Here is a 21,906-nt window from a genome sequence, read left to right as displayed (position 1 = left end):
TTCACCCAATGTGTAATTAAATGACAACACTTACAGCAACAACATTGCAGTTGGTATCCAGTGTTAGTGGTGTGGGAAGTATATTAAGTACATTAGAGAAGTGTTAGAGGAAACAGCATGGGAGAGGAGTGTAAGGAGTAAGTGGATGTTGTAAAGGGTCAGTTGAAGGTAACACTGCTATGTTGTCACATTTCTTCACGGTTTCGAGTACAAAGTGAAACTTGGTATGGGGGTGGTGGGGTTTTCCATGGGTAAGTGGTAGATTTTAACATCTTGTTTTACACAACCTTCAACTGTCCCTTCACAATATCCCCTCACCCCCCTGCCCCATACTGTGCCTTCTGACACATGTAAAAGCCTTAACCCCTAACTCTTAATATCAGCCAACTACACTACAGAAGTACCTCTGGAAGTACAATGTTGTTGCTATATGAGATGCTATTTCATGACATGGTAGTTAGTGACCTGTCCTGTCAAGCGTTGCAAAAGAGAAAACTGTGAGGTGTTCTTCAAGGTTGAGCAAACAGAGGAACTGGGTAGATGATGGGGGGAAACAGAGATGAGCTCATGAGGAAGAGAGATAGATGATTGACAAGCCTTGGTCCCGCCTCTCACAACTGTATAACTGTGTGTTTGTTTGTTTGTGTCTGTGTGTGTGTGCATGTGTATGTCTGTTGAAGCCAGAAAACGTGCACATTTGTAGGCTTAAAAAGGAATATTCCATACACTGCACCAAGCACTGGCTTCTCTACCACAACAAGAATGTGTCTTCAGTGACATTTACGCATGTGGCTCCGGCTGTTTGACTGTGTGGTCTGACATTGGAAGAGTGTTTGAGGGGTGGCGTCCTTCACATCTACGCTCCACATTTCTCCTCTTCCTCCTCAGCAGGAACGGTAGGCTTCTGTGTCAGCAGGGGCCTGGATAGGCCTCACGGAGCCACGGTCGTCTTGACCAAATCGCAGTTTTATATTTTCCAGTGCTTGTTCCACTGTGCTATTACGTCCAGGTTTTGTTTGCATTTAAATATTAACATATTTTTGTTACGTATATACATATCTTGTGTATATATTTTGATTTTGTCACAGCTTGATTTAGGACAAGCAGTTCATGTTCAAACAGAGACATGATTTAACAGCTCTTTTCCACTGGAAACAAGACCAGCATCCTGTCTCCTGGAGGAGGAAGGCCAGCCACAGTATTGTCTTGCATGTTTAGCCTTTGATTATTTATAGCCAGTGCTTCATTAGGAAATGGGATCTGCTGGGCACACGAGCCAGGCTCTGTGCTCAGAGAGGTGAAAGTGACTTTGGTGAAGAGCCTGAAAGTGGGTCAGACAGCCCTGCCACTTGGGGGTTATGGAAGCTGCACTGAAATATTCAAACACTTTGCAGCAAACAAAGAAGTGGCAGGGCCTGGTCAACGACTCGTACGCATGGAAAGCGTTTGCTATAACCATGAGATCTGTCTACCAAATACAGGCCTGTATGTGTATGTATCTGTAACATACATCAGTATGTTTGCTTTTTTATAGTAAACAATACATGTACAACCCCATCACAAGACCATCAAAGAAGTGCGAACAAAGCAGTTTGACCTGTGATCAATTCTACTGAATTCCTCTTCCTGTTTTTTCTCGGACATACAGCCCATGTTGAGTGTGTGGGATAGCCGTCAACACAGCCCAGTGTGTCTCCATAATAATAATAATAATAATTATTATTTATTTTTTTATAGCGCTTTTCTCAATACCCAAAGTTGCTTTACAAGTGTGAGGAAGCAGAACAAGACAACAGTAAAATATAAAGACAAAGGATTGAACAAAACAGACTAACAGAATATAATATATCCATGCTATCAAACCCTGCAAACACATTCAAGCAACCAGGCTGATGCGATGAACACCTCGCACAGGTCTCACACCGGTGTGAAAGTTCATAAAACCGATGGGTTTCATTCTAATAACTGAGAAGTGAAAGAAGCTGATAGGATGGAGAATGCTGGCCCACATTGCCCAATCGTCAAGCCTTCCTGCCTCAAAAGCGGAAGGTTTTTCTTGAAACATAAGTGAGATCATAGCCGGTGAGAGGTTAGTCTGAACACTGTGCATCGCCCCTGCTGAGTGACTTTAAAGGTAACCGTCTGTTCCATTTTCTGCGGTGATTGTTGTAAATGTAATAGCTGCTTTTGAGATTTTGTCTTTTATAATGTCAATCCAACTGATAAATGTAACCTTATTGAAGATCAACTCTTGTTGGCGAATGAAGAATTGAATTATATGCGGAATTTAGGTATTATTTGATTGAATATCTTCCAAGGAGTGCAACCATGTAGAATCATATATGTTCATAATACTTAGATATTGATAAGTATTTCATTTTACATGCTTTGAGTACAAGAAATACTATATAATTCATGAAATCTGATCATTATTGAATCGTGACTTAAATTATGTATTCCTATGAACAACTCTTTCTTAACAGGATTTGAAGCCACAAGTGTTTTTTTTTCTTTAAACACTGAAGATGGAGGACAGCAACATAATCTACAATCACTATGACCAAGATTACGATTACAACTACACCGATCTCAACTTCACAGTTCACGAATTTGATTATGAAAACAACAAGACCTGTTTCAAGGAGATGTCATGTGCCACCCTGTTGTTTGTCAATGTGCTCATGTTCCTGCTGGGTGTCAGTGGCAACGCCGTAGTCATCTGGATCGCCGGTTTCAAGATGAAGAGGACCGTAAACACCACTTGGTACCTCAGTCTGGCAGTCTCGGACTTCCTGTTCTGCGCCTGCCTACCGTTCAACATCACAAACATGGCCACCGAGGACTGGATCTTCGGGGTGGTCATGTGCAAACTCACGTCTTTCGTGTTGTTCCTGAACATGTTCAGCAGCATCTTCCTCTTGGTGGTCATCAGCGCTGACCGCTGCCTGTCTGTTGTGTTCCCTGTGTGGGCGCAGAACCATCGCACCAACCGGAAGGCTTCGGTCGTTGTCGTGGTGTCCTGGCTGCTGGCCGGTGGCCTGAGCGTTCCCTCCCTGGTGTTCCGCGACACGGCGGAGCACCCTGGGAGGACAGTGTGCTTAAACAGGTACCGGGGCCCGCACAGCCACCAGGCGGTCGCCGTGACCCGGTTCCTCTCCGGCTTCGTGCTGCCCTTCCTCTTCATCATGGTGTGCTACTCCATCATCATCATCAGACTGAGAACCAACCGGATGACCAGGTCCTCCAAGCCCTTCAAGGTGATGAGCGCCCTCATCGCCACCTTCTTTCTGTGCTGGCTTCCCTACCACGTGTTTGTCTTGCTGGAGAGGCAGCTCCACCTGTACGACCCCGAGGTCATCCACATCGGACTGCAGGTGGGCACCACCGTAGCCACGGCCAACAGCTTCCTGAACCCTGTTTTGTACGTGTTCATGGGGAACGACTTCAAGCAGAAGTTCAGAAGCTCTATGCTGTCCAAGATGGCTAACGCCATGGGGGAGGAGGGCAGGACCACCAGCCGCTATCTGTCCCGGTCCAGCTCCATGGATGGGAGGGGCTCCACACACATCTAAACATCTTAACCAAGAGACACACTGCAGTACACATTGTACTGCACACTCAGCAGAAAGGGGGGGGGGGGGTTGGGCTATTTTCAATTCCTGTAAAAAAAATATATATAAAGAAATATATTAAAGAGGCAACTGTTTTCAAAGGTTGTGTTGACTATACAGTAACTACATAGCAACACTTTACACTAATGTAGCCTTAATTGTAAAGTGTTACTTATATTTAGGATGAGAACTTGACTGACTTGATTGTATCAGTATCAATTATTCAAGTAAAAAAATATTTGTTGACATTTTTATCAACTATAACAGCTCTATATTAACCCTAATCCTGTTGCTTTTTGAAATTTATAATTTAATACGATAAACCATTTTAACACATTTCAAATCTGTTTAATCGCCCATCCAAATATTTGTTCTAAATAATTGCAAAATGTATTGTGTTTCTACTGTGTTTGTCTGTATTAATGTTGTATATAAGTAATAGCCTGACGTTGTCATACTCATAATTCTAGTCAGAATATGGCAAGACCAAATTTTGTGGGCCGGGCTAAATTGGACTGGCATAATAAGTATAACTACTTCTCTTCAACTGTGCTGTACACTGTGGTATTGAGAGAACTGCAAGGTCATAATTCTTTTATTGTACATCAATACACTAGATTTCTTAGAGAGGAAATGTGTAATTTCCTTCTTTTTTTAACACAAAAAAAACTCAACACCATAAAAAGCTATCTCTCTAAAAGGAAACCGACAAGAGTGGTTGGTCACTAAATCACCCTCCTCCTCCTGTATTTCATTTCTGCATCAGACTCTCTCGCTGAACAAGGTAAACGCCTGTCTCTCTTTAAAACTAATTAGCGTGGGGTGACATTAGATTACATACAAGATCTATGAGAGGCTAATTCTAGTTATTTGTTTGTTTTATGTGAACTGAAAACAAAGCACAATGACAACAGAGATAGGCCTGCATGAATCAACAACACCATACTATGATTATTCTGATGAAACCCCGGTTCCTCCACCAATACAGAGATGTTCCGAGGTTGGTTGCGTGACACTTGTGCTGGTCTATGTGCTTATCTTCGTGCTGGGGGTCTGTGGCAACACCGCAGTTATCTGGATTGCTGGTTTCAAAATGAAGAAGACAGTGAACACCATGTGTTACCTCAGCCTAGCCATCTCTGACCTCATGTTCTGTTCCTGTGTACCCTTCAACATCGTCCACATGGTACACAAGAGGTGGATCTTTGGCCTTTTTATGTGCAAGTTCGCCTCTTTCGCGACGTTTGTAAACATGTACAGCAGCATCTTCCTCCTGGTCATCGTCAGCGTCGACCGCTGTGTGATGGTCGCGTTCCCAGTGTGGGGTCAGAACAACCGCACGCTCAAACGGGTGATGATAGCGGTGTTCCTAGCCTGGGTCATGTCGATCATCATCAGCGTACCTGCTCTCATTTTTCGAGATGTAATCCTTTCACCTAGAGAACAAGTCTTAATATGTGTCTTAAGGTACGAACTGCTCTCCAACAGCCACACAGCCATCGTTGTGAATCGTTTAGTCGTTGGGTTTGTGTTACCTATAGTCATTATCAGCCTGTGCTATTCAGTCATTATCATCAAACTACAGACCAATCACATGACCAGGTCCTCAAAGCCCTTCAAGGTGATGACGGCCCTCATCGTCACTTTCTTCATAAACTGGCTGCCCTACCATGTTTTCTCTCTGATGGAAATCAAGTTCAAACTACAGATTGTTCAGCAAGGGCTGAGGGTTTCTGTGGTTCTGGCCAGTCTCAACAGTTGCCTGAACCCATTTCTCTACGCTTTCATGGGAAACGACTTTAAGGACAAGTGCTGGAGCTTCCTGTCCAGGATTGAAAATGCTTTCGGGGAAATCCAGAACCTCTAAAAGAACATCTTCATCGCAGGGGGATTCCAGACATTCTACAAATGTCTGATTCACATCCACGAAAAAAAGGTTTTGTGGAGCTCTTCTCAAATAACTTTGCACTAAGCATTGCACTGCTAGAATGATTGACAGCGACAATTAATAAAGTTAAATCTAAAACAATTAAGGCATAAAATTCACTGCACTGATAGAACAGTTAATTAATCTGAAGGATAAATACAGTCCCCCCCCCTTCTTCCCCTCAAACCCTGGTTTAGTATTAGGTTTTCATGTATGTGTTTACTACTTAAAAATCACACAGTATTACGGACCCCTTGGATCGTCAAACGAGGAAGTACAGAAAACACAGAGCTCACACACGTCACACAAGCTTAAATTGAAGATGCAGCAAATGACAGCAATTTTTTATCCTCCGGACAAATGTGGTTAAAAAGTTTTTTTTGTCAATGTCTCTGTTGGTCAATCTCACTCTCTTTTGGTGTGCTGACTGACAGGAGCCTGCATCTCCTGGTGCCCAGGACTGCACACCACCAATCGTACGCCTGTCATGTTTTGCTGTAATTACATTTGTACTGTGAAATGTAACACAGAGTCCTGCTCTGTGAGTCGTGTGCTCATCAGCTGAGCAGACAGGTCATCACAAACCCAGATAAGACACACTCAATCTCAAATGGCACTTATTTGTTTTTTCACAATGTATGCTTCATATTTTGGCTGCTCGCAATGTTGGGGCTATCTCATTGTTATGATCAGTGACCTGTGCACTTTTGTAAAGCTCTCTCGTGGAAGTCGCTTTGGATAAAATCATCTGCTAAATGCATAAATGTAAATGACAACTGGGATAGAAAACTCTCCAAGTACCACAAGAATGATTTTTCTGTGAGTGTGTTTAACATGATTTCAATGACAGGTTTTGTAAGGCTGGTTTAGTTTGAGACAGTTCTGTGTTGCACTGTGTTGTATAGAACCGGAAACTGAACCTTGAAATAAACAGAATAATCAACTGTAATCTGATCAATAAACAGTGATCGTTTAATAATCAGCTGGCATCTTATCCATAAACAATAAACATTTAAATCATATCTTCTGCATTTATTGTTGTCAATCTTCCACAATCCACTCACCTTCAAACAGAAGCCATGTCAATGCATGTCGATTTGAAACCATCATCCACAACTATGTTAATTTAATTTATTGGGTATGATCACATGACATTCATTCCATACAAAATACATTCAAATGTGACACCCAGCCTGGCAAGGAAAGCAAGACTCTTTCATTTAAAGCCTGTGTCAAAAATATAGATCTTACCGATTTACTTCTTGCATTATAAAGACTTATTTAATTTTTGTTGCACAACCTAGAAAAATATATGTTTATGGTACATTGGAAGTCCTTAACTTGTAATGGCTGCCAGCCACCTATGAACTTAGCAACAGGGACATGGAACACAAATTATTAATGTACTGTAAAGGTGTGCTTGTAAAAATTCTGACTAGAATATTTCACACTTCAGGATGGCTGTGAGATTATAACCACACCGGCTGATAATTTTTGCAAAGCTGTTATTGATTCAACCGCAAAGCTGTTATCAGAGTTAAAGTGGAAGTTCACATCTAGCAACTGTCCATGACAACCTAATCTTAAAAGAAACAAATATAATTCTAGTACATAAAGGTAATACCTCTTATGCCTTTGGGGGAAATATGAGTTCAGTCATGTACCACAGTGAAATAGTTTTTGGATCATAAAAAAAAAGGAAAATATCTAACAAATTAACAATCTATCCTAGATGTTCCTCTTAACTGCCGCACATTAACATGAATCACACAACATGAAATGAAAAGCAGACACTTAAATATTTTTGGCTATCAACATACATAACTGTGACCCCTGGAAACCTTTCATCTGGTTCATCTGAGCAGGTATGTTTACACGCGTCGTAACAGACACACCTTGAGTTGCTATCATACTGTATCTGTTTGTTGAAGTAAATTGCATATACACTTCCTAGGTCTCTTATTCTGTCAAGATTAGAAACTTTTGGCCCTCCCTCCCTCCCTCCCTCCCTCCCTCCCTCCCCCCCCCCCCCCCCTACAGCTGCACAAAGCAACCTGTTATCAGCACCTCAGGAGGTTCTTTACTAGAAGAAGTCACAGCTATCAGGAAAGGCAGGAAAGGCACTGCTGACACCATTGTAATATGTCCAATGAAAATCTTGAATTATGCATCCGGGCTTGAGATTTTGATAGGCGTTTATTCTAATATTTAGTATTTTTCAAAAGAAAATTTGTCATACTCATAACTTGGTGTGGTTGGCCTGAGGAAAAAAAGGAAAAATAGTCGTCATGTCATTGTTGTTGTTAATATTAGTAGTCGGGGTAAAAACTCTGGAGGACAAAATTAACTTTAGCTGTGTGTGGTTTGATGCAATGGGGAACAGACAGTGCTGAGTCCATCTATTTACTTCACACTTACAAGTGTCTGGTTGTGTCTGTAAAGGGTGTACTTCAAGCCCACGAACACCCTAACATACAGTGTTCGCTATTCAGGAGGTACATATTGTATTATTCATCTCTAGCTAAATTAAAAGGACTATTTTTACTATGTTACAATTTCGAACAATTGAATGTATAAAACAGTGTAGTCCGGCTCTGTGTGAGAGGTCTCAGCAGAGCAGGATGTACATAATGTATAAATATTCACCCAAGTCTTCTTCCTCTTTGTCTTCACAGAAATGTTCACCGCACGAGAGGCTGAAAGCCTGTCAGCTATTATGCTCTTGAACGTGCTACCACATTAAACCTACAGCAAATGTACTTCCTTACTTTAAGGCATGTGCACAATGTTGTACGTGTCTGATTGGCTGTCCTTACGTGGCTCCGCAGTGCCAGGACCATCAAATCCCCCTCGAAGGAGAGAGAGAGAACGTGAGAAAGGATCCTAAAATCGCTAAACGCGAGGGGTCGGAAAGAGTCGTCTCAGATGAGATAAACTACAGGTTCCCACGTCAAACCGGCGCTGCAGATTCACGTGGCGCCTTTTCGACAAAGAAGACGGAGTTCCGTACGTTTCACCAGTCATTTCATAACATTAAAAAAACAAAGAAATGTTTGGGGAAACTTTGGAGGGAAAGAGCAGGAATAAAAAAAAAGAGAGAGAGAGAGAGAGAGAGAGAGAGAGAGGGAGGGAGGGAGGGAGTGTGAGATAGAGAGGGAAAGGTGGAGAGAGAGAGAGAGAGAGAGAGGGAGAAAGATATAGAGAGAAAGGGAGACAGAGCGGGAGTGTGAGAGAGAGGGAGAGAGAGACAGAGAGAGAGGTATGTCCTATCATCTTGGCCTGTAGTCTTCCGGCACCCTTGGCAGACTCCTCTTCCTCAAGGCCGCGTCCACCGTCTTGATGAGCTCATCGATGCTCTGACGCATCTCGGGGGTGTAGGGGTCGTACTCCAGCTTGCGGAGGCCAGAGCGCTTGAAGTTCCCGTCCCTCTGGCCCTCCACGCAGAGCAGCCGCTCCTCGGACACCCCCGTCCCCAGGAAGACAATCATGCCCTTGAGCTGGGAGAACAGGTCCCTCTTCAGGTCCTCGAAGTGGACCACGTGGACGCTCCTGCCGTAGCGGAGCCAGTCCAGGGTGTGGGACGACCACCAGGGGGAGTAGTTCTTAACGAACTCCGGCCACTCTGCGCCGCAACGGAGAAAGTCGACAACGTTAGGTTTTTGTAGCACTCGGAAAACGAAACAAGAAACAACAAAGTCTCATTCTGAGCGTTCGTGATGTTAGCCCTCAGTTCTCTGTGAAAACATCGGAGAGAGAGAGAGACAGAGGTAGACAGAGAGAGGCAGAGAGAGAGACAGAGAGAGAGAGAGCACTTTATAATGTACTGAAAAAGTGAGAGAAACAGGACGAATCTGCTGGGCACCAGTCCTCCAGGGAGAGCACACCAGTTCCCCCTCCGACAGGCCATTAAACCTGGGTAAGGAGAGCACCCAGCCCCCAATACCCCTCCACAAGAACCCCTCAAACACTGACGTTATTTCATTTAGGAGGTCTGGTGTGATCACAGCACATAAAGCCTTCTGGAAGATGCTAGTCTCCTTCAGGGGCTTGAATTAACAACTTGGAACACAGTAGTTCCTCAGGCAGACAGGCCTGTGTGTGTGTGTGTGTGTGGGGGGGGCACGGGGGGCCCCCCTAGCCCCCAGCCCCCCACCCGTCCAGGGCTGGCTGGCAGAAGGCCTGCAGCTGGCCGCTCTCATACGTAACACGGCGCTGACTCAGAACGGCAGTGCTGCAGATCAGAACTGGCATCTGTCAGAAAACCTTCCTCTCTGGGCCTCCTACCCCCATGTTACCCCCACCATGTCTCCTGACAGAGAGGGGGGGAGGGGAGAGGGATAAAGAAGGAAAGGGGGAGAGATATCGAAGGAAGGAGAGAGACAGAAATGCTAAGAGAGAGGAAAAGAGATAGAGGGAGAGTGGGAGAGAGAGAAGGAAAGGAAGATAGGGAGTGAGAGAGAGGGAGAGACAGAAGGAAAGAGAGAGAGAAAGCGAGGGAGGGAGAGAGATCATGTGAGGGCAGAACACGCTGATGTTTTCACTTGTGTGGAGGACTGCTGTTGTCTTCAAGTGCCTCAGAGGAAAATCTAGTTAACTCCAGACAAAGTCAGAAAAGGAGATAAGACAAGGCAGGTTTCCATGACTACTAGAAACTGTGTGTGTGTGTGTGGGTGTGTGGGCGCAGGCAGGCAAGATAAAGAGCAAAAATACATAATTAAAACTCGACATCAACTGAGAAAGTCCTTCCTACAAACACAACTGGTAGTGAAGACCACTCCAATACAGCCAGCTAGCGGAACATTTCAAGTATCATCTGTGAAACGCTGAAAAAGCATCATGATAATATCACCTCTCGAGGGACAGAAATATGTTTTTTCACTTCTCCTATACTCCCATCTCTTCTGCAGCAAAAACCCTCCTCCCCCCTCCCTCCCCCCGCCACCCTCCCCCCTCCCTCCCCCTCAAAACAAAACATCCAAGGGCAGACCTCGATGGTCACAGTCATTTACATAGAACGGGGTCATGGGCGCCATTTTGAAGAATCTCTGTGTTTTCAACTGACCTTTCCCCCTCCAGTGGGCCTGGGAGGCGAATCCAATATGGCCGCCGTACTTGCGGTTGAACTCAGCCATGAGGGCCTTGTAGGGGTTGCGGATCATGAGGATGCTGGAGTCGAACGCCTCGATCTCCTTCTTCCCGCTCTCGTGGGTCTTGATACACATGGTCCTCCCACTTCTCCAGTGGTCTCGCTCGCCTTTGAACCCTGCGGAGGATAAGGTTCTGTTTATATATATAAATATATATCAAAATATACTTTATACCCACAGACTGTTCCTGGACTCCGACCACTGAAAAACTGTCGGATCTACATCCTTCTGATTCTACTTTTTCCAGCCTTTTCAATCTGCTATTTTGAATGTTGCTTTAGATTAAAAAAAAAATTTAAGGCACACGAAATACAGACACAATCAAACGTCAGCGCACACAGGCATCTAAACCACGTGACTTCCTGATATTTCATGCCATATACAGCTGTGAGTTATGAAACGTCATTCCAGTCCCACAACACTACCTACCCTTGTTGTACAGGGAACCATCAAAGTAGAAACTCCCCGTGTAGAAGCCGGTGGCCAGCTCTATGAGGTGGCGGGCCCAGGTGTTCCCCGCCCCGGGGAAGCTAGCCAGCGCCACCAGCTGCTTGGAGCGAGTGGGGAGGAAACGCCGGTCCATACAGCGGTTATCTGAGGAAAATGTAGCACGTTAGCATAGCACGTTAGCATAGCACGTTAGCGTAGCACGTTAGCATAGCACGTTAGCATAGCACGTTAGCGTAGCATGTCAGCATAGCACGTTAGCGTAGGGCGTTAGCATAGCACGTTAGCGTAGCATGTCAGCATAGCACGTTAGCGTAGCACTACGGTGGCTACGCTAACAGCACACCACTGCTTCAGAACAGGAACACAGCTTTGTGGTATGACGACACACACAAATATGTTGGGGTAGATCACTGTGCATCATCATTACTTCCACTTCCCCCATTTCCGGAATGTAGAACCGGTCTTCCTCTAAGAACGCAGCTCACTCTATCACACCTAGCGTACCTTGCACCTGGGTCTGGTACACCACGAAGTACTGGTCATTCCCACAGCTTTCAAACTCATCGCCGTGGCAACGGTGTTGACAGAGGTCCTCCCCTTCCACCTCGTGGAGTGAGAAGTGACGCGTGGGGAAGCCACACAGGCACCTGCCCCCGGCCAGGACCGCCAGGGAGAACTCCTTAGAGGAGGAGGAGGGGAGGAGGAGGACAGAGGTGTCAGGGGGAGATAGGCACATTTAGTCATAGCCCTAACCCTAACCCTTACTGTAAGACGCTCTTATCCAGAGCGACTTACAGTAAGTAGAGGGACATTCCCCCGAGGCAAGTAGGGTGAAGTGCCTTGCCCAAGGACACAGTGTCATTCCACAGCTGGGAATCGAACCGGCAACCTTCTGATTACTAGCCCGATTCCCTAACCGCTCAGCCACCTGACTCGTGCCGCTCAGGCACGCGTATACTGCAGTCCTGTGCACAGCTACACCAACAGACACACCCTGTGTTGGCTGCAGGACAGCCCTCACCTTCTCAGTGCACATGTCCACACACTTGTCGACAGACATGTTCTGGATGAGCGCGCTGACGGGCAGGGCCAACGTCACGTTGTCCGGACGATGGAAACAGCCTTTGAATATGGCGCTCCCGTCTGGAACACAGGAAGCAGAACACACACCCGGTCAACACCACACAGGAGTGAGTGTGTTGTGTGACCCTTATCTACCGAATCTAAAAGCATTCTGTCATCATTGCTTTATTGCATATAAATACACTATATTTCTTAGAAAGGAAATGTGTAATTTCTTAACTGTTTAGTCGCCTATCCAAATATTTGTTCTAAATAATTGCAAAATGTATCGTGTTTCTACTGTGTTTGTCTGTATTAATGCTGTATATAAGTAAAGTATGACTACTTCTCTTCAACTGGGCTGTACACTGTGGTATTGAGAGTACTGCAACACCATAAAAAGCTATCTCTCTAAAAGGAAACCGACAAGAGTGGTTGGTCACTAAATCACCCTCCTCCTCCTGTATTTCATTTCTGCATCAGACTCTCTCGCTGAACAAGGTAAGTGCCTGTCTCTCTTTAAAACTAATTAGCGTGGGGTGACATTAGATTACATACAAGACCCATGAGATGGCTAATTCTAGTTATTTGTTTTATGTGGACAGAAAACAAAGCACAATGACAACCGAGATGCCATATGTGAATGAATCAACAACATGGTCCCCCCGGTTCCTCCACCAATACAGAGATGTTCCGAGGTTGGTTGCGTGACACTTGTGCTGGTCTATGTGCTTATCTTCGTGCTGGGGGTCTGTGGCAACACCACAGTTATCTGGATTGCTGGTTTCAAAATGAAGAAGACAGTGAACACCATGTGTTACCTCAGCCTAGCCATCTCTGACCTCATGTTCTGTTCCTGTGTACCCTTCATCATCGTCACCATGGTACACAAGAGGTGGATCTTTGGCCTTTCCATGTGCAAGTTCGCCTCTTTCGCGACGTTTGTAAACATGTACAGCAGCATCTTCCTCCTGGTCATCATCAGCGTCGACCGCTGTGTGATGGTCGCGTTCCCAGTGTGGGGTCAGAACAACCGCACGCTCAAACGGGTGATGATAGCGGTGTTCCTAGCCTGGGTCATGTCTGCCATCATCAGCGTAACCTGTCTCATTGTTCGAGATGTAATCCTTTCACCTAGAGAACACGTCTTAAACTGTGGTGTAAGGTTCTCCAACAGCCACATAGCCATCATTGTGAATCGTTTTGTTGTTGGGTTTGTGTTACCTATAGTTATTATCAGCCTGTGCTATTCAGTCATTATCATCAAACTACAGACCAATCGCATGACCAGGTCCTCAAAGCCCTTTAAGGTGATGACGGCCCTCATCGTCACTTTCTTCATAAACTGGCTGCCCTACCATGTTTTCACTCTGACTGGAATCAAGTTCAAAGGAGAGATTGTTCAGCAAGGGCTGAGGGCTTCTGTGGTTCTGGCCAGTCTCAACAGTTGCCTGAACCCATTTCTCTACGCTTTCATGGGAAGAGACTTTAAGGACAAGTGCTGGAGCTTCCTGTCCAGGATTGAAAATGCTTTCGATGACTAGGGGAAATCCAGAACCTCTAAAAGAACCTCTTCATAGAATGTCTTCAACCAGACATTCTACAAATGTCTGATTCACATCCTACAAATGTCTGATTCACATCACATTCACATCTGATTCATAAAAGCATTGCACTGCTAGAATGATTGATGACCGCGACAATTAATAAAGTTAAATCTAAAACAATTAAGGCATTAAATTCACTGCACTGATTGGACAGTTAATTAATCTGAAGGATTAACTGCCCCCCCCCCCCCTTGTTCCCTCAAACCCTGGTTTTGTATTAGGTTGTCATGTATGTATTTACTGCTTTAAAATAAACAAACAATCACAAAGTATTACGGAGCCCTTGGATCGTCAAACGAGGAAGTACAGAAAACACAGAGCTCACACACGTCACACAAGCTTCCTGTGAGGCTGTTGTTGTGTGTTAGTCATCCTACTGTGTTTGTCTGTATTAATGTTGTATATAAGTAAAATATGACTACTTCTCTTCAACTGTGCTGTACACTGTGGTATTGAGAGAACTGCAGGGTCATAATTCTATTATTGTATATTTAAAACACTATATTTCTTAGAAAGGAAATGTATAATGTCCTTTTTAAAACGCAGAACTCAAAAACCACAGACCTTACACACGTCACACAAGCAGCCTGTGAGCCTGTTGTGTGTGTTTGACGTTTCCCCCCTAAATGGAAGAAGCAGCAAAAAAATGTGTATCCTCCGGACAAATGTGGTAAAAAAGAATTCGTTCCAATAAGTATTTGAATGTGAGTCCAATGTCACTGTTGGTCAATCTCACTCTCTTTTGGTGTGCTGACTGACAGGAGCCTGCATCTCCTGGTGCCCAGGACTGCACACCACCAATCGTACGCCTGACATGTTTTGCTGTAATTACATTTGTACTGTGAAATGTAACACGGAGTTCTGCTCTGGGAGTCGTGTGCTCATCAGCTGAGCAGACAGGTCATCACAAACCCAGATAAGACACACTGAATCTCAAATGACAACTGGAATAGAAAACTTTCCAAGTATCACAAAAACTGACGGATTTTTTACTGTTTTTTACGTTTACTATAGGATTTGTAATGTGACGTTTGAAAGTTTTCTGGATGAATACTGTGTACTTTTGCATTGTGACATTGTGTGTTCTGGGGGCCAGAGTGTGTTGGTGGGGGGGGGGCAGAGTGTGTTGGTGTGGGGGGGGGGGGCAGAGTGTGTAGGTGTGTGTGTGTGGGGGGGGGGGCAGAGTGTGTTGGTGTGGAGGGGGGGGGGTGGGGGAGAGTGTGTTCTGGGGCCCAGAGGGACTCACAGCGGCGGGCAGACTCCTGGCTCAGCTCCAGCCTGTAGATGGACAGACGGTTGGCCCCTCCGCACGTGTTGCTCTCTCCCTTACAGTCCATGTTGCACTCGGCGTCAGACACATTGGGGCCCTGGATCTTGTGACCGCAGAAGCACTCAGCCCCGAACTCCAGCCCTGCAAACAGGTACCCCCTGGAGGAGGGGAGGGGAGAGGGGAGGGGAGGAGAGGGGAGAGGGGAGGAGGGGGGAGGGGAGAGGAGAGGGGAGGAGGGGGGAGGGGAGAGGAGAGGGGAGGAGGGGGGAGGGGAGAGGAGAGGAGAGGGGAGGAGGGGGGAGGGGAGAGGAGAGGAGAGGAGAGGAGAGGAGAGGAGAGGAGAGGAGGGGGGAGGGGAGGGGAGGGGAGAGGAGAGGAGAGGAGGGGAGAGGAGAGGGGAGAGGAGAGGAGGGGAGAGAGGAGAGGAGTCAATGGTCATTGACACAAAAGGGGAAGTTCTCTAGCTGTTCCATGTAACATGGCTGTGGAATCTCTGACTGGATCCACTGTGCACTGGGGTGCTGGGGGGGTGGGGTGCTGGGGGGGTGGGGTGCTGGGGGGGTGGGGGGGTGGGGTGCTGGGGGGGTGGGGTGCGACTCCTGACAGGAACCTTGGAGTGCAATTAGCAGGGCAGTACACCACCCTTGATGTGACTCTCCTCCTCTACCCTCCTCCCCTCTTCTCCCATCCTCTCCTCCAGTGAGGGGTGTAATGAAATACATCAGGCAGAGAGATATCTAGAATGTTCCCCAGAGAGAGAGAGAGAGAGAGAGAAAGAGGGGGGGGGGGGGAGAGAGAGAGAGAGAGATAGAAAGAGAGAGAGAGAGAGGGAGAGGGGGGAGAGACAGAGGGGAAAAGAGAGAAAGAAAGAGAGGGACAGAAAGAGAGAGGGAGAAGAGAAAGATATTTCAAGGAAAGGTGAGTGGATGTGAGGAGAGCATCAGATGTAGATGGGAAGCTGTTAAGAGAGTGACGGCACGAAGGAGAGATGGAAAGTGAGAGGGAGTCTCGCAGACAGAGGAAAGGATGGCCTCTCTGTCCATTAGAGCGGCTACATATAATCTTTTACCTGTCAGACACACTTATCTACAGGGAGTCAGGTGGCTGAGCGGTGAGGGAGTCGGGCAAGGCACTTCACCCTAGTTGCTTCGGGGGGAATGTCCCTGTACTTACTGTAAGTCGCTCTGGATAAGAGCGTCTGCTAAATGACTAAATGTAAATCTACGGGAGACTGATTGAACCCATCCACTCTCCACCCATGGAAATGTCAACGCGTGTTCCTCAGAGAACGCCGAGAGCCGTAAACACTCACCAAACAAATCAACGAGTGGCGCTTCTCTCTTCGTTTGCTCGTTAGACTTTCATTTCTGCCTAAAAACTGACTTGGTCACAAAGTGTTTGTTTTTAATGCTGCTAAAGGCCAGCCATACCTTTCTGCGCAGTTGTCCTGGCAACGGAAGACTGTCATTTTCTTGTAGTCGTAAAAGGACACTCCCCTGAGCGCTCGCTTCTGTATGTCGTCGACGTAGCAGCCGATGTACTTAGCTGAGGGAGACAGAAAAAAAAAAGAGAATTTTACCAAACTCAGACAATTATGTGTTTCACAACAGAGCAGCACAACAATCAGTGAGCAGCATGGATGCTCGAATTCAGGTTTAAAGGAGGAGGTAGGGAGACTGTAGGCTGTAAGAATCAGCCACCTGCATGGTAACAAACAGTGGCAGAATCTAACACTGACAAGGGAAAAGCATTCCCAAGACACGTCTAGAGAGCTGATTCTTCATCTATTTATGAAGAAACACGACCCCCCCTAGTGGTCGAATGCTGTAACGGCAGACACGCTTCATCTCCGGTGAGTCAGATGTGAGGAACGGAGGGAGGGACGGAGGGAGGGATGGATAGTTAATGTGCCTGTGCCTAGCGACGAGGTTATACTTCCCCCAATCCTCCTACACAGCCTGTGCTAGCGTACAACCAACCCACCCAAACCCCTCACCATCTGGGCTCTGCAGTCTCTCCACCCCCACTGCCTTCCTCGGCTAACAGCTAGGCTCCAATACTAGCCCGGCGCATTACAGTGCGTTCACACTGCAGCGGAGCGGGCGGCGCGTGGCGTCGGCTTCCAATTCATTTTCAATGAAACCAGGCGTTGACGCTCGCGTAGGGCATTGTGGGAAGGCGAGCGGAGCGGAGCGTTGCAAGTTGGATTTTCTCAACTTTATGTAAATGAGGAGCGTGAAAACGCTAGCGTTGGCCAATCGGATTGGTTTCTTGTTTCTTGTAACGTAGCAACTGTTCGTCATGGTAAACATTTCTAGGTTTGACAATTTCAAGATGGAGGAGAAACTTTTCGTATGTGTCTGCACACCCAGTTCTGTTCAGAACAAAGTTACTAATGTGACGAGCCTGAATTTAAAGATTACATTAAACTAATAATGCATGGTGCATGGTTGCCGATGTCGTCATTGTTCCTAGTGTGTTTTTATAGCCTACTTTTAAATGTAGTCGTCACATTACGTGACTGTTCTGTGCCACTGCTAGCTCGCTAGCCCAGCCTACAAACGACTGGTTGAGTGACCGGTGGCGTAACATGTATTCTACTGTAATCTTGCACTAGTAAAATCTTGCCCTTACATAAATGTTGTGTAAAAGTGGTATTTTGATCGATATTGTGAGTACATGAACCCAAATCTGCACGCTTGGCCATGACTACAACAGTGACCTTAGAGAACTACAACTCTGTATTAACTTGTCTAACACGCCCCCGAGCGTGGTGTACTGTGGGAAGGCAAGCGATACAGAGCGTTAAAAAACGCTGCAGTGTGAACGCACTGTTACTGTAATTGTAATTGTCTGAAAGGCCATTGTGCCTGCTGTACTGTAGAAGCCGTAATCTTCTTCCCAGACCTGATAGATCCGCGGGGTACAGTAATCTGCTTTATGACAGAGGAACTGATCTAAACCGAACCGTTCTTCAGCGAAGTCGGCTGGTTGCACAGGTCTCAGCCGATGTTACGAGTCTAATGATCGCGTCGGCAGAGATTTCCCCGAGGTCAGCTCCAGTCCTCAGTGTTCTCAGTCACCCGACAGACAGACAGACAGCTAACCCCGGAGCTCCGCGAGCTTCTCTCCACGCTGCCCGGTAGTTGCACTCGCCACTCTGCGAGCATCGGCACAGTTCATTGTAATCCTCTTGTGGATAAACCGCCTGCTTGTTAACTATTGGGATCTCATTTTAATGGCGGTGATTTCTCGTCCCCTGTTGTGAAGCTGAATATCAGACAACGCCAGGGCAATCCTTTAAGAGCCTTATAACCCCATAAGCTTTCAAGACGTGTATTAACTAATTACACAACTACATAATCGTGTTATATTTACAGTAGCTTTAGTCTCATGATTTCTGTCAACAGACAGAATTAAGCTGTGAGTGTGTTAAACTGCGATATGGATTCAATCGTAAAAAGGGATTACATTGGGTGCTTGGTTGATGATTGAATGATCTTTATTACAAATCTATTTCAGATTAGTGTCTGTGTGGGACTACTGTGTAGCCTGTGCGTGCGTCAGTGGCGAAAATCTGCTATCAATTTTGGGGGCGACAATTATATGACATTTTCTCAAGAGCAATTCCTGAGGGGGACACCAAAATTACTACTGTAACACATAGCCTACATTGTTATATGTTAAATGTATAATATTAATATTATTTAAATGTCCTTATGTTTACAGTGATTTACTGGGGGGGACAAATCCTATTTTTCCAAGGAAGGGGGGCTCGTGTCCCCCCGGTCCCCCCCAGGATTTCCGCATACGGTGTGCGTGTGTATGCATGTGTGTGTGTGCCGATATGTGCATCAATGTTCTTTTCTGTTCCGCTGTGAATGGGGCCGTTAGCTTGATATCCCGGTACATGCGATAGCGCATTACCAAGGATACTGTGTTGCAGTTCATGTTGCTTTTTTGGTGCAAAGCTCCGATTTGACAGGAAATCATTAGTTGATGAATGACTTTGCACATCTGAGAGAACAAACCAGAACGTTCCTCAGCTCTCCTGGCCCTGACTGGTCTCATAGCAGCTGCTTCGCGAAGCGAACGCCCGTACTAACCGAGCCTTGGCCTCATCGCTACCCATCTCTTTCCTTGAAAAATTAATAGCCCTGGACATCTTACATATGGCTACGTCGAAGTGAGCAGCGCACGATTTTCCAAAAGGATTGGACATCTGGTCCGTAACCCACATGTTCAGACCAAGAGATCTTTTTAACGTCAACGAAGATTAGCTTTGATGCAGCACGGGTACGATGCCTCAGAGTTTCGCAGTTCGGGGACAGTGAGAAGGCGAGAGTTATAACCAGGGATTTGTACGTGTGTTAAATCATCCACAAGAGTTTAATCACTCAATATTTTTGACATTGTATTAAAACCCAGCTTTAGCATGTCCCGATGACTCACGTCTCTCAAAACGAATGACTAACAGCGAAGCGACATATCAACACCACCTCCTCCCGTCACTTACCTCGCCCGTCGTCCAGATCTTTGGCGCTGCGTCCTTTGAGAGCACGGTTCCAGCTGCTGGTGTAATCCCCCCCGGGACCCCTCCAGTCCGGACTGTCCGACCCAGTGTGCTTCATCCACGGAGGCCCGTACCTCCGTCCAGAGCGTCTCGTCACCTTCACCGCCTGCCCCGCCAGCCCCAGCGCACGGGTATCTGAGGGCACCGCCCCCCCCGCCGCCTTCCCCCCGGCCTCAGAGGCCACCAGGGGTTCCCTGGCCCCACCGGCCCCTGGCGAGCTGTCCTTCACCAGGCCGGAGTGCAAGAACACCAGGCTGCCGGCGGTCAGGTAGAGGAGGATGAGGGAGAAGAAACGGACTGGTTTCCTGCGGAAGTACCGTTGGATCCTCAGGAGAGGCCTGGCCATCCTTCTCTAGGTCACACCTCCACAGTCATACACAGACCCCCCCAGCCACCCAGACAGACCCTCTAGCAGCTTAGACAGACCTCCCCCCACCCCCTCCCTGACACCCCCCTCCCCTCCCCTGCCTGGTCCCCTAAGCTATGAAACTAGCGAGAAAACCCAGGGAAACACCAGACAGCGACACAAGGAAGAGACGTCTTCATCCAGGTCCAGCAGAGTGAAGCAGCATCAAAAGTGGCGAGTCTTTCTGCGTGTGTACCAGGCGGGAGCGCTCTGCATGAGGGTTACGGTCCAATCAGAGCCCCCGGAAGGTTCTACAGTCCAATCAGATCCCCCGGAAGGTTCTACAGTCCAATCAGATCCCCCGGAAGGTTCTACAGTCCAATCAGATCCCCCGGAAGGTTCTACAGTCCAATCAGATCCCCCGGAAGGTTCTACAGTCCAATCAGATCCCCCGGAAGGTTCTACAGTCCAATCAGATCCCCCGGAAGGTTCTACAGTCCAATCAGATCCCCCGGAAGGTTCTACAGTCCAATCAGATCCCCCGGAAGGTTCTACAGTCCAATCAGATCCCCCGGAAGGTTCTACAGTCCAATCAGATCCCCCGGAAGGTTCCTCTCGTAGCGTTCAGCCTTGGGAGCTGGCGGTGGGTCCAAAGAGTGAGAGGAGAGTCTTGTCCTGAAAGACGATCATGGCAGCGCTGGTCTCTCTGGGGTTATGAAGCTGCCAGGCTGGCTCCACCGTGGCGCTCTCTCTCTCCTGACTTGGTCTTGTATTCAGGGGCCGGGCTTGGATACTCTCGCCTTTGTGTGTCTGGTCATTCAGACGGCCAGGAGAGGAGGAGGTCAAGGGCCCTGCATCTGCAAGTGAAATTACACTCGTGAGTTCTCTCTCCTGGTGCCACACACGCACACGCACACGCTTGCCAACACCGACACACACACGAATATTAACACGCACACAGACATACGCACGCACACACTCCATAAACATTAAACATGAATGCACCTAGCATACACCGAAATACAAAAAAAAAACTTTGCAGAGAGAAAGCCGAAACAAACGCAGGTCTTTCAAAGTGAACTTCCCTCTCCCCCTAACCCGTGTGTGGTCTCTAGTCCTGCCTGCTGCAAGCCTCGCATTCCTCATCATCTCCTGTAACTGAACTTGGACACCAAGAGCACCATGAGTTCAACCCTGCAGCACATTAACTGATATTGCTTCTGTTAATCAAGGTGTCTCGGTACTGAAGGTAATTAAAGATGCCCCACAGCCAGAAGTCTAATTTACCTTAGCCTTGATAGTATCACACTCTGAAAGAGAAGAGCGAAAACCATTTCCATTTTCCTGGCAGTTCTGTTTTTTTTTCCCCTTTCTTCCCTTCGTAGTTTCAGCGCTCTCAGATTATCCCAGTAGTTTATATCCATTCAAAATTGAATGTTTCCACAGAGGGATTAAAACATAAGCCTGGAAAATCCACAGGGGACACACACACACACACACACACACAAACACACTTCCCCGATAGTAGCTTCTTGTCAGCTTCCCATTCTTCAGATCACCCAGGTCGGTCACTTTAAGCCCCTCTCCCCAGTTCCTCCCCCCGCTGAAAGGGGTCTCTGTTCAGGGGTACAGATCTACCTGAGAGGCTTTTCCTGGGGTGGTGGTGGTGGTGGTGGGGGGGGGGGTAACGGAACACCACCCAGAGGGTCGTGGAATGTTCTAGAACCCTCCTGGTGACACCCTCTCCGGCTCCTTGTCTGGACCCAACAAAGAAGTGTCACACAAAGCCACACCCCTCTCTCAAGGTGGTCCCGGAGAAAGACCAGAGACGTCTTACATGGTAGCTGAAGGCGGTGTCATACGCCAAGGAGACAGCCGGCCATGCCGAAGCTGCCTAGAACACAGCCGGCCTC

At 47.0% G+C, this 21,906-nt stretch overlaps 3 protein-coding genes across 3 annotated transcripts; 2 read left to right on the top strand and 1 right to left on the bottom strand.

Moving 5' to 3' along the window:
• The first annotated feature begins 2,076 nt into the window (after nucleotides 1-2,076).
• Nucleotides 2,077-4,105, top strand: LOC134012174 (chemerin-like receptor 1). The gene is made up of 2 exons (XM_062451905.1): nucleotides 2,077-2,134; nucleotides 2,484-4,105. Exon 2 carries the CDS (start codon nucleotides 2,526-2,528, stop codon nucleotides 3,570-3,572), a length of 1,047 nt encoding a protein of 348 aa, XP_062307889.1. The 5' UTR covers nucleotides 2,077-2,134; nucleotides 2,484-2,525; the 3' UTR covers nucleotides 3,573-4,105.
• Nucleotides 4,106-4,268: 163 nt separating this feature from the next.
• Nucleotides 4,269-5,547, top strand: LOC134012180 (chemerin-like receptor 1). The gene has a single exon (XM_062451916.1). The coding sequence runs from the start codon at nucleotides 4,516-4,518 to the stop codon at nucleotides 5,476-5,478; it is 963 nt and encodes a 320-aa protein (XP_062307900.1). The 5' UTR covers nucleotides 4,269-4,515; the 3' UTR covers nucleotides 5,479-5,547.
• A 940-nt stretch (nucleotides 5,548-6,487) lies between these two features.
• wscd2 (WSC domain containing 2) lies at nucleotides 6,488-20,068 on the bottom strand. Its single transcript, XM_062451848.1, has 8 exons — nucleotides 19,591-20,068; nucleotides 16,505-16,619; nucleotides 15,051-15,232; nucleotides 12,157-12,278; nucleotides 11,640-11,814; nucleotides 11,115-11,279; nucleotides 10,601-10,801; nucleotides 6,488-9,160 (listed from the first exon to the last, which is right to left on the bottom strand). Exons 1-8 carry the CDS (start codon nucleotides 19,991-19,993, stop codon nucleotides 8,808-8,810), a joined length of 1,716 nt encoding a protein of 571 aa, XP_062307832.1. The 5' UTR covers nucleotides 19,994-20,068; the 3' UTR covers nucleotides 6,488-8,807.
• Nucleotides 20,069-21,906: the final 1,838 nt, after the last annotated feature.

Source organism: Osmerus eperlanus, chromosome 25 (genome assembly GCF_963692335.1).
Source record: "Osmerus eperlanus chromosome 25, fOsmEpe2.1, whole genome shotgun sequence".
In the NCBI taxonomy this organism is placed as follows: domain Eukaryota; kingdom Metazoa; phylum Chordata; class Actinopteri; order Osmeriformes; family Osmeridae; genus Osmerus; species Osmerus eperlanus.
The sequence above is the reverse complement of the archived record's forward strand: the minus strand, read 5'-3'. Positions and strand labels throughout refer to the sequence as shown.

Bases quoted from the DNA above. Each gene is read 5' to 3' on its own strand.
- wscd2 (XM_062451848.1), bottom strand. From the start codon at position 19,993: ATGGCCAGGCCTCTCCTGAGGATCCAACGGTACTTCCGCAGGAAACCA. The intron at 11,815-12,156 runs GTGAGGGCTGTC...TCCTCCTCTAAG, and splicing joins TGGACATGTGCACTGAGAAG to GAGTTCTCCCTGGCGGTCCT. The intron at 11,280-11,639 runs GTACGCTAGGTG...CATTTTCCTCAG, and splicing joins GTACCAGACCCAGGTGCAAG to ATAACCGCTGTATGGACCGG.
- LOC134012174 (XM_062451905.1), top strand. From the start codon at position 2,526: ATGGAGGACAGCAACATAATCTACAATCACTATGACCAAGATTACGAT.
- LOC134012180 (XM_062451916.1), top strand. From the start codon at position 4,516: ATGACAACAGAGATAGGCCTGCATGAATCAACAACACCATACTATGAT.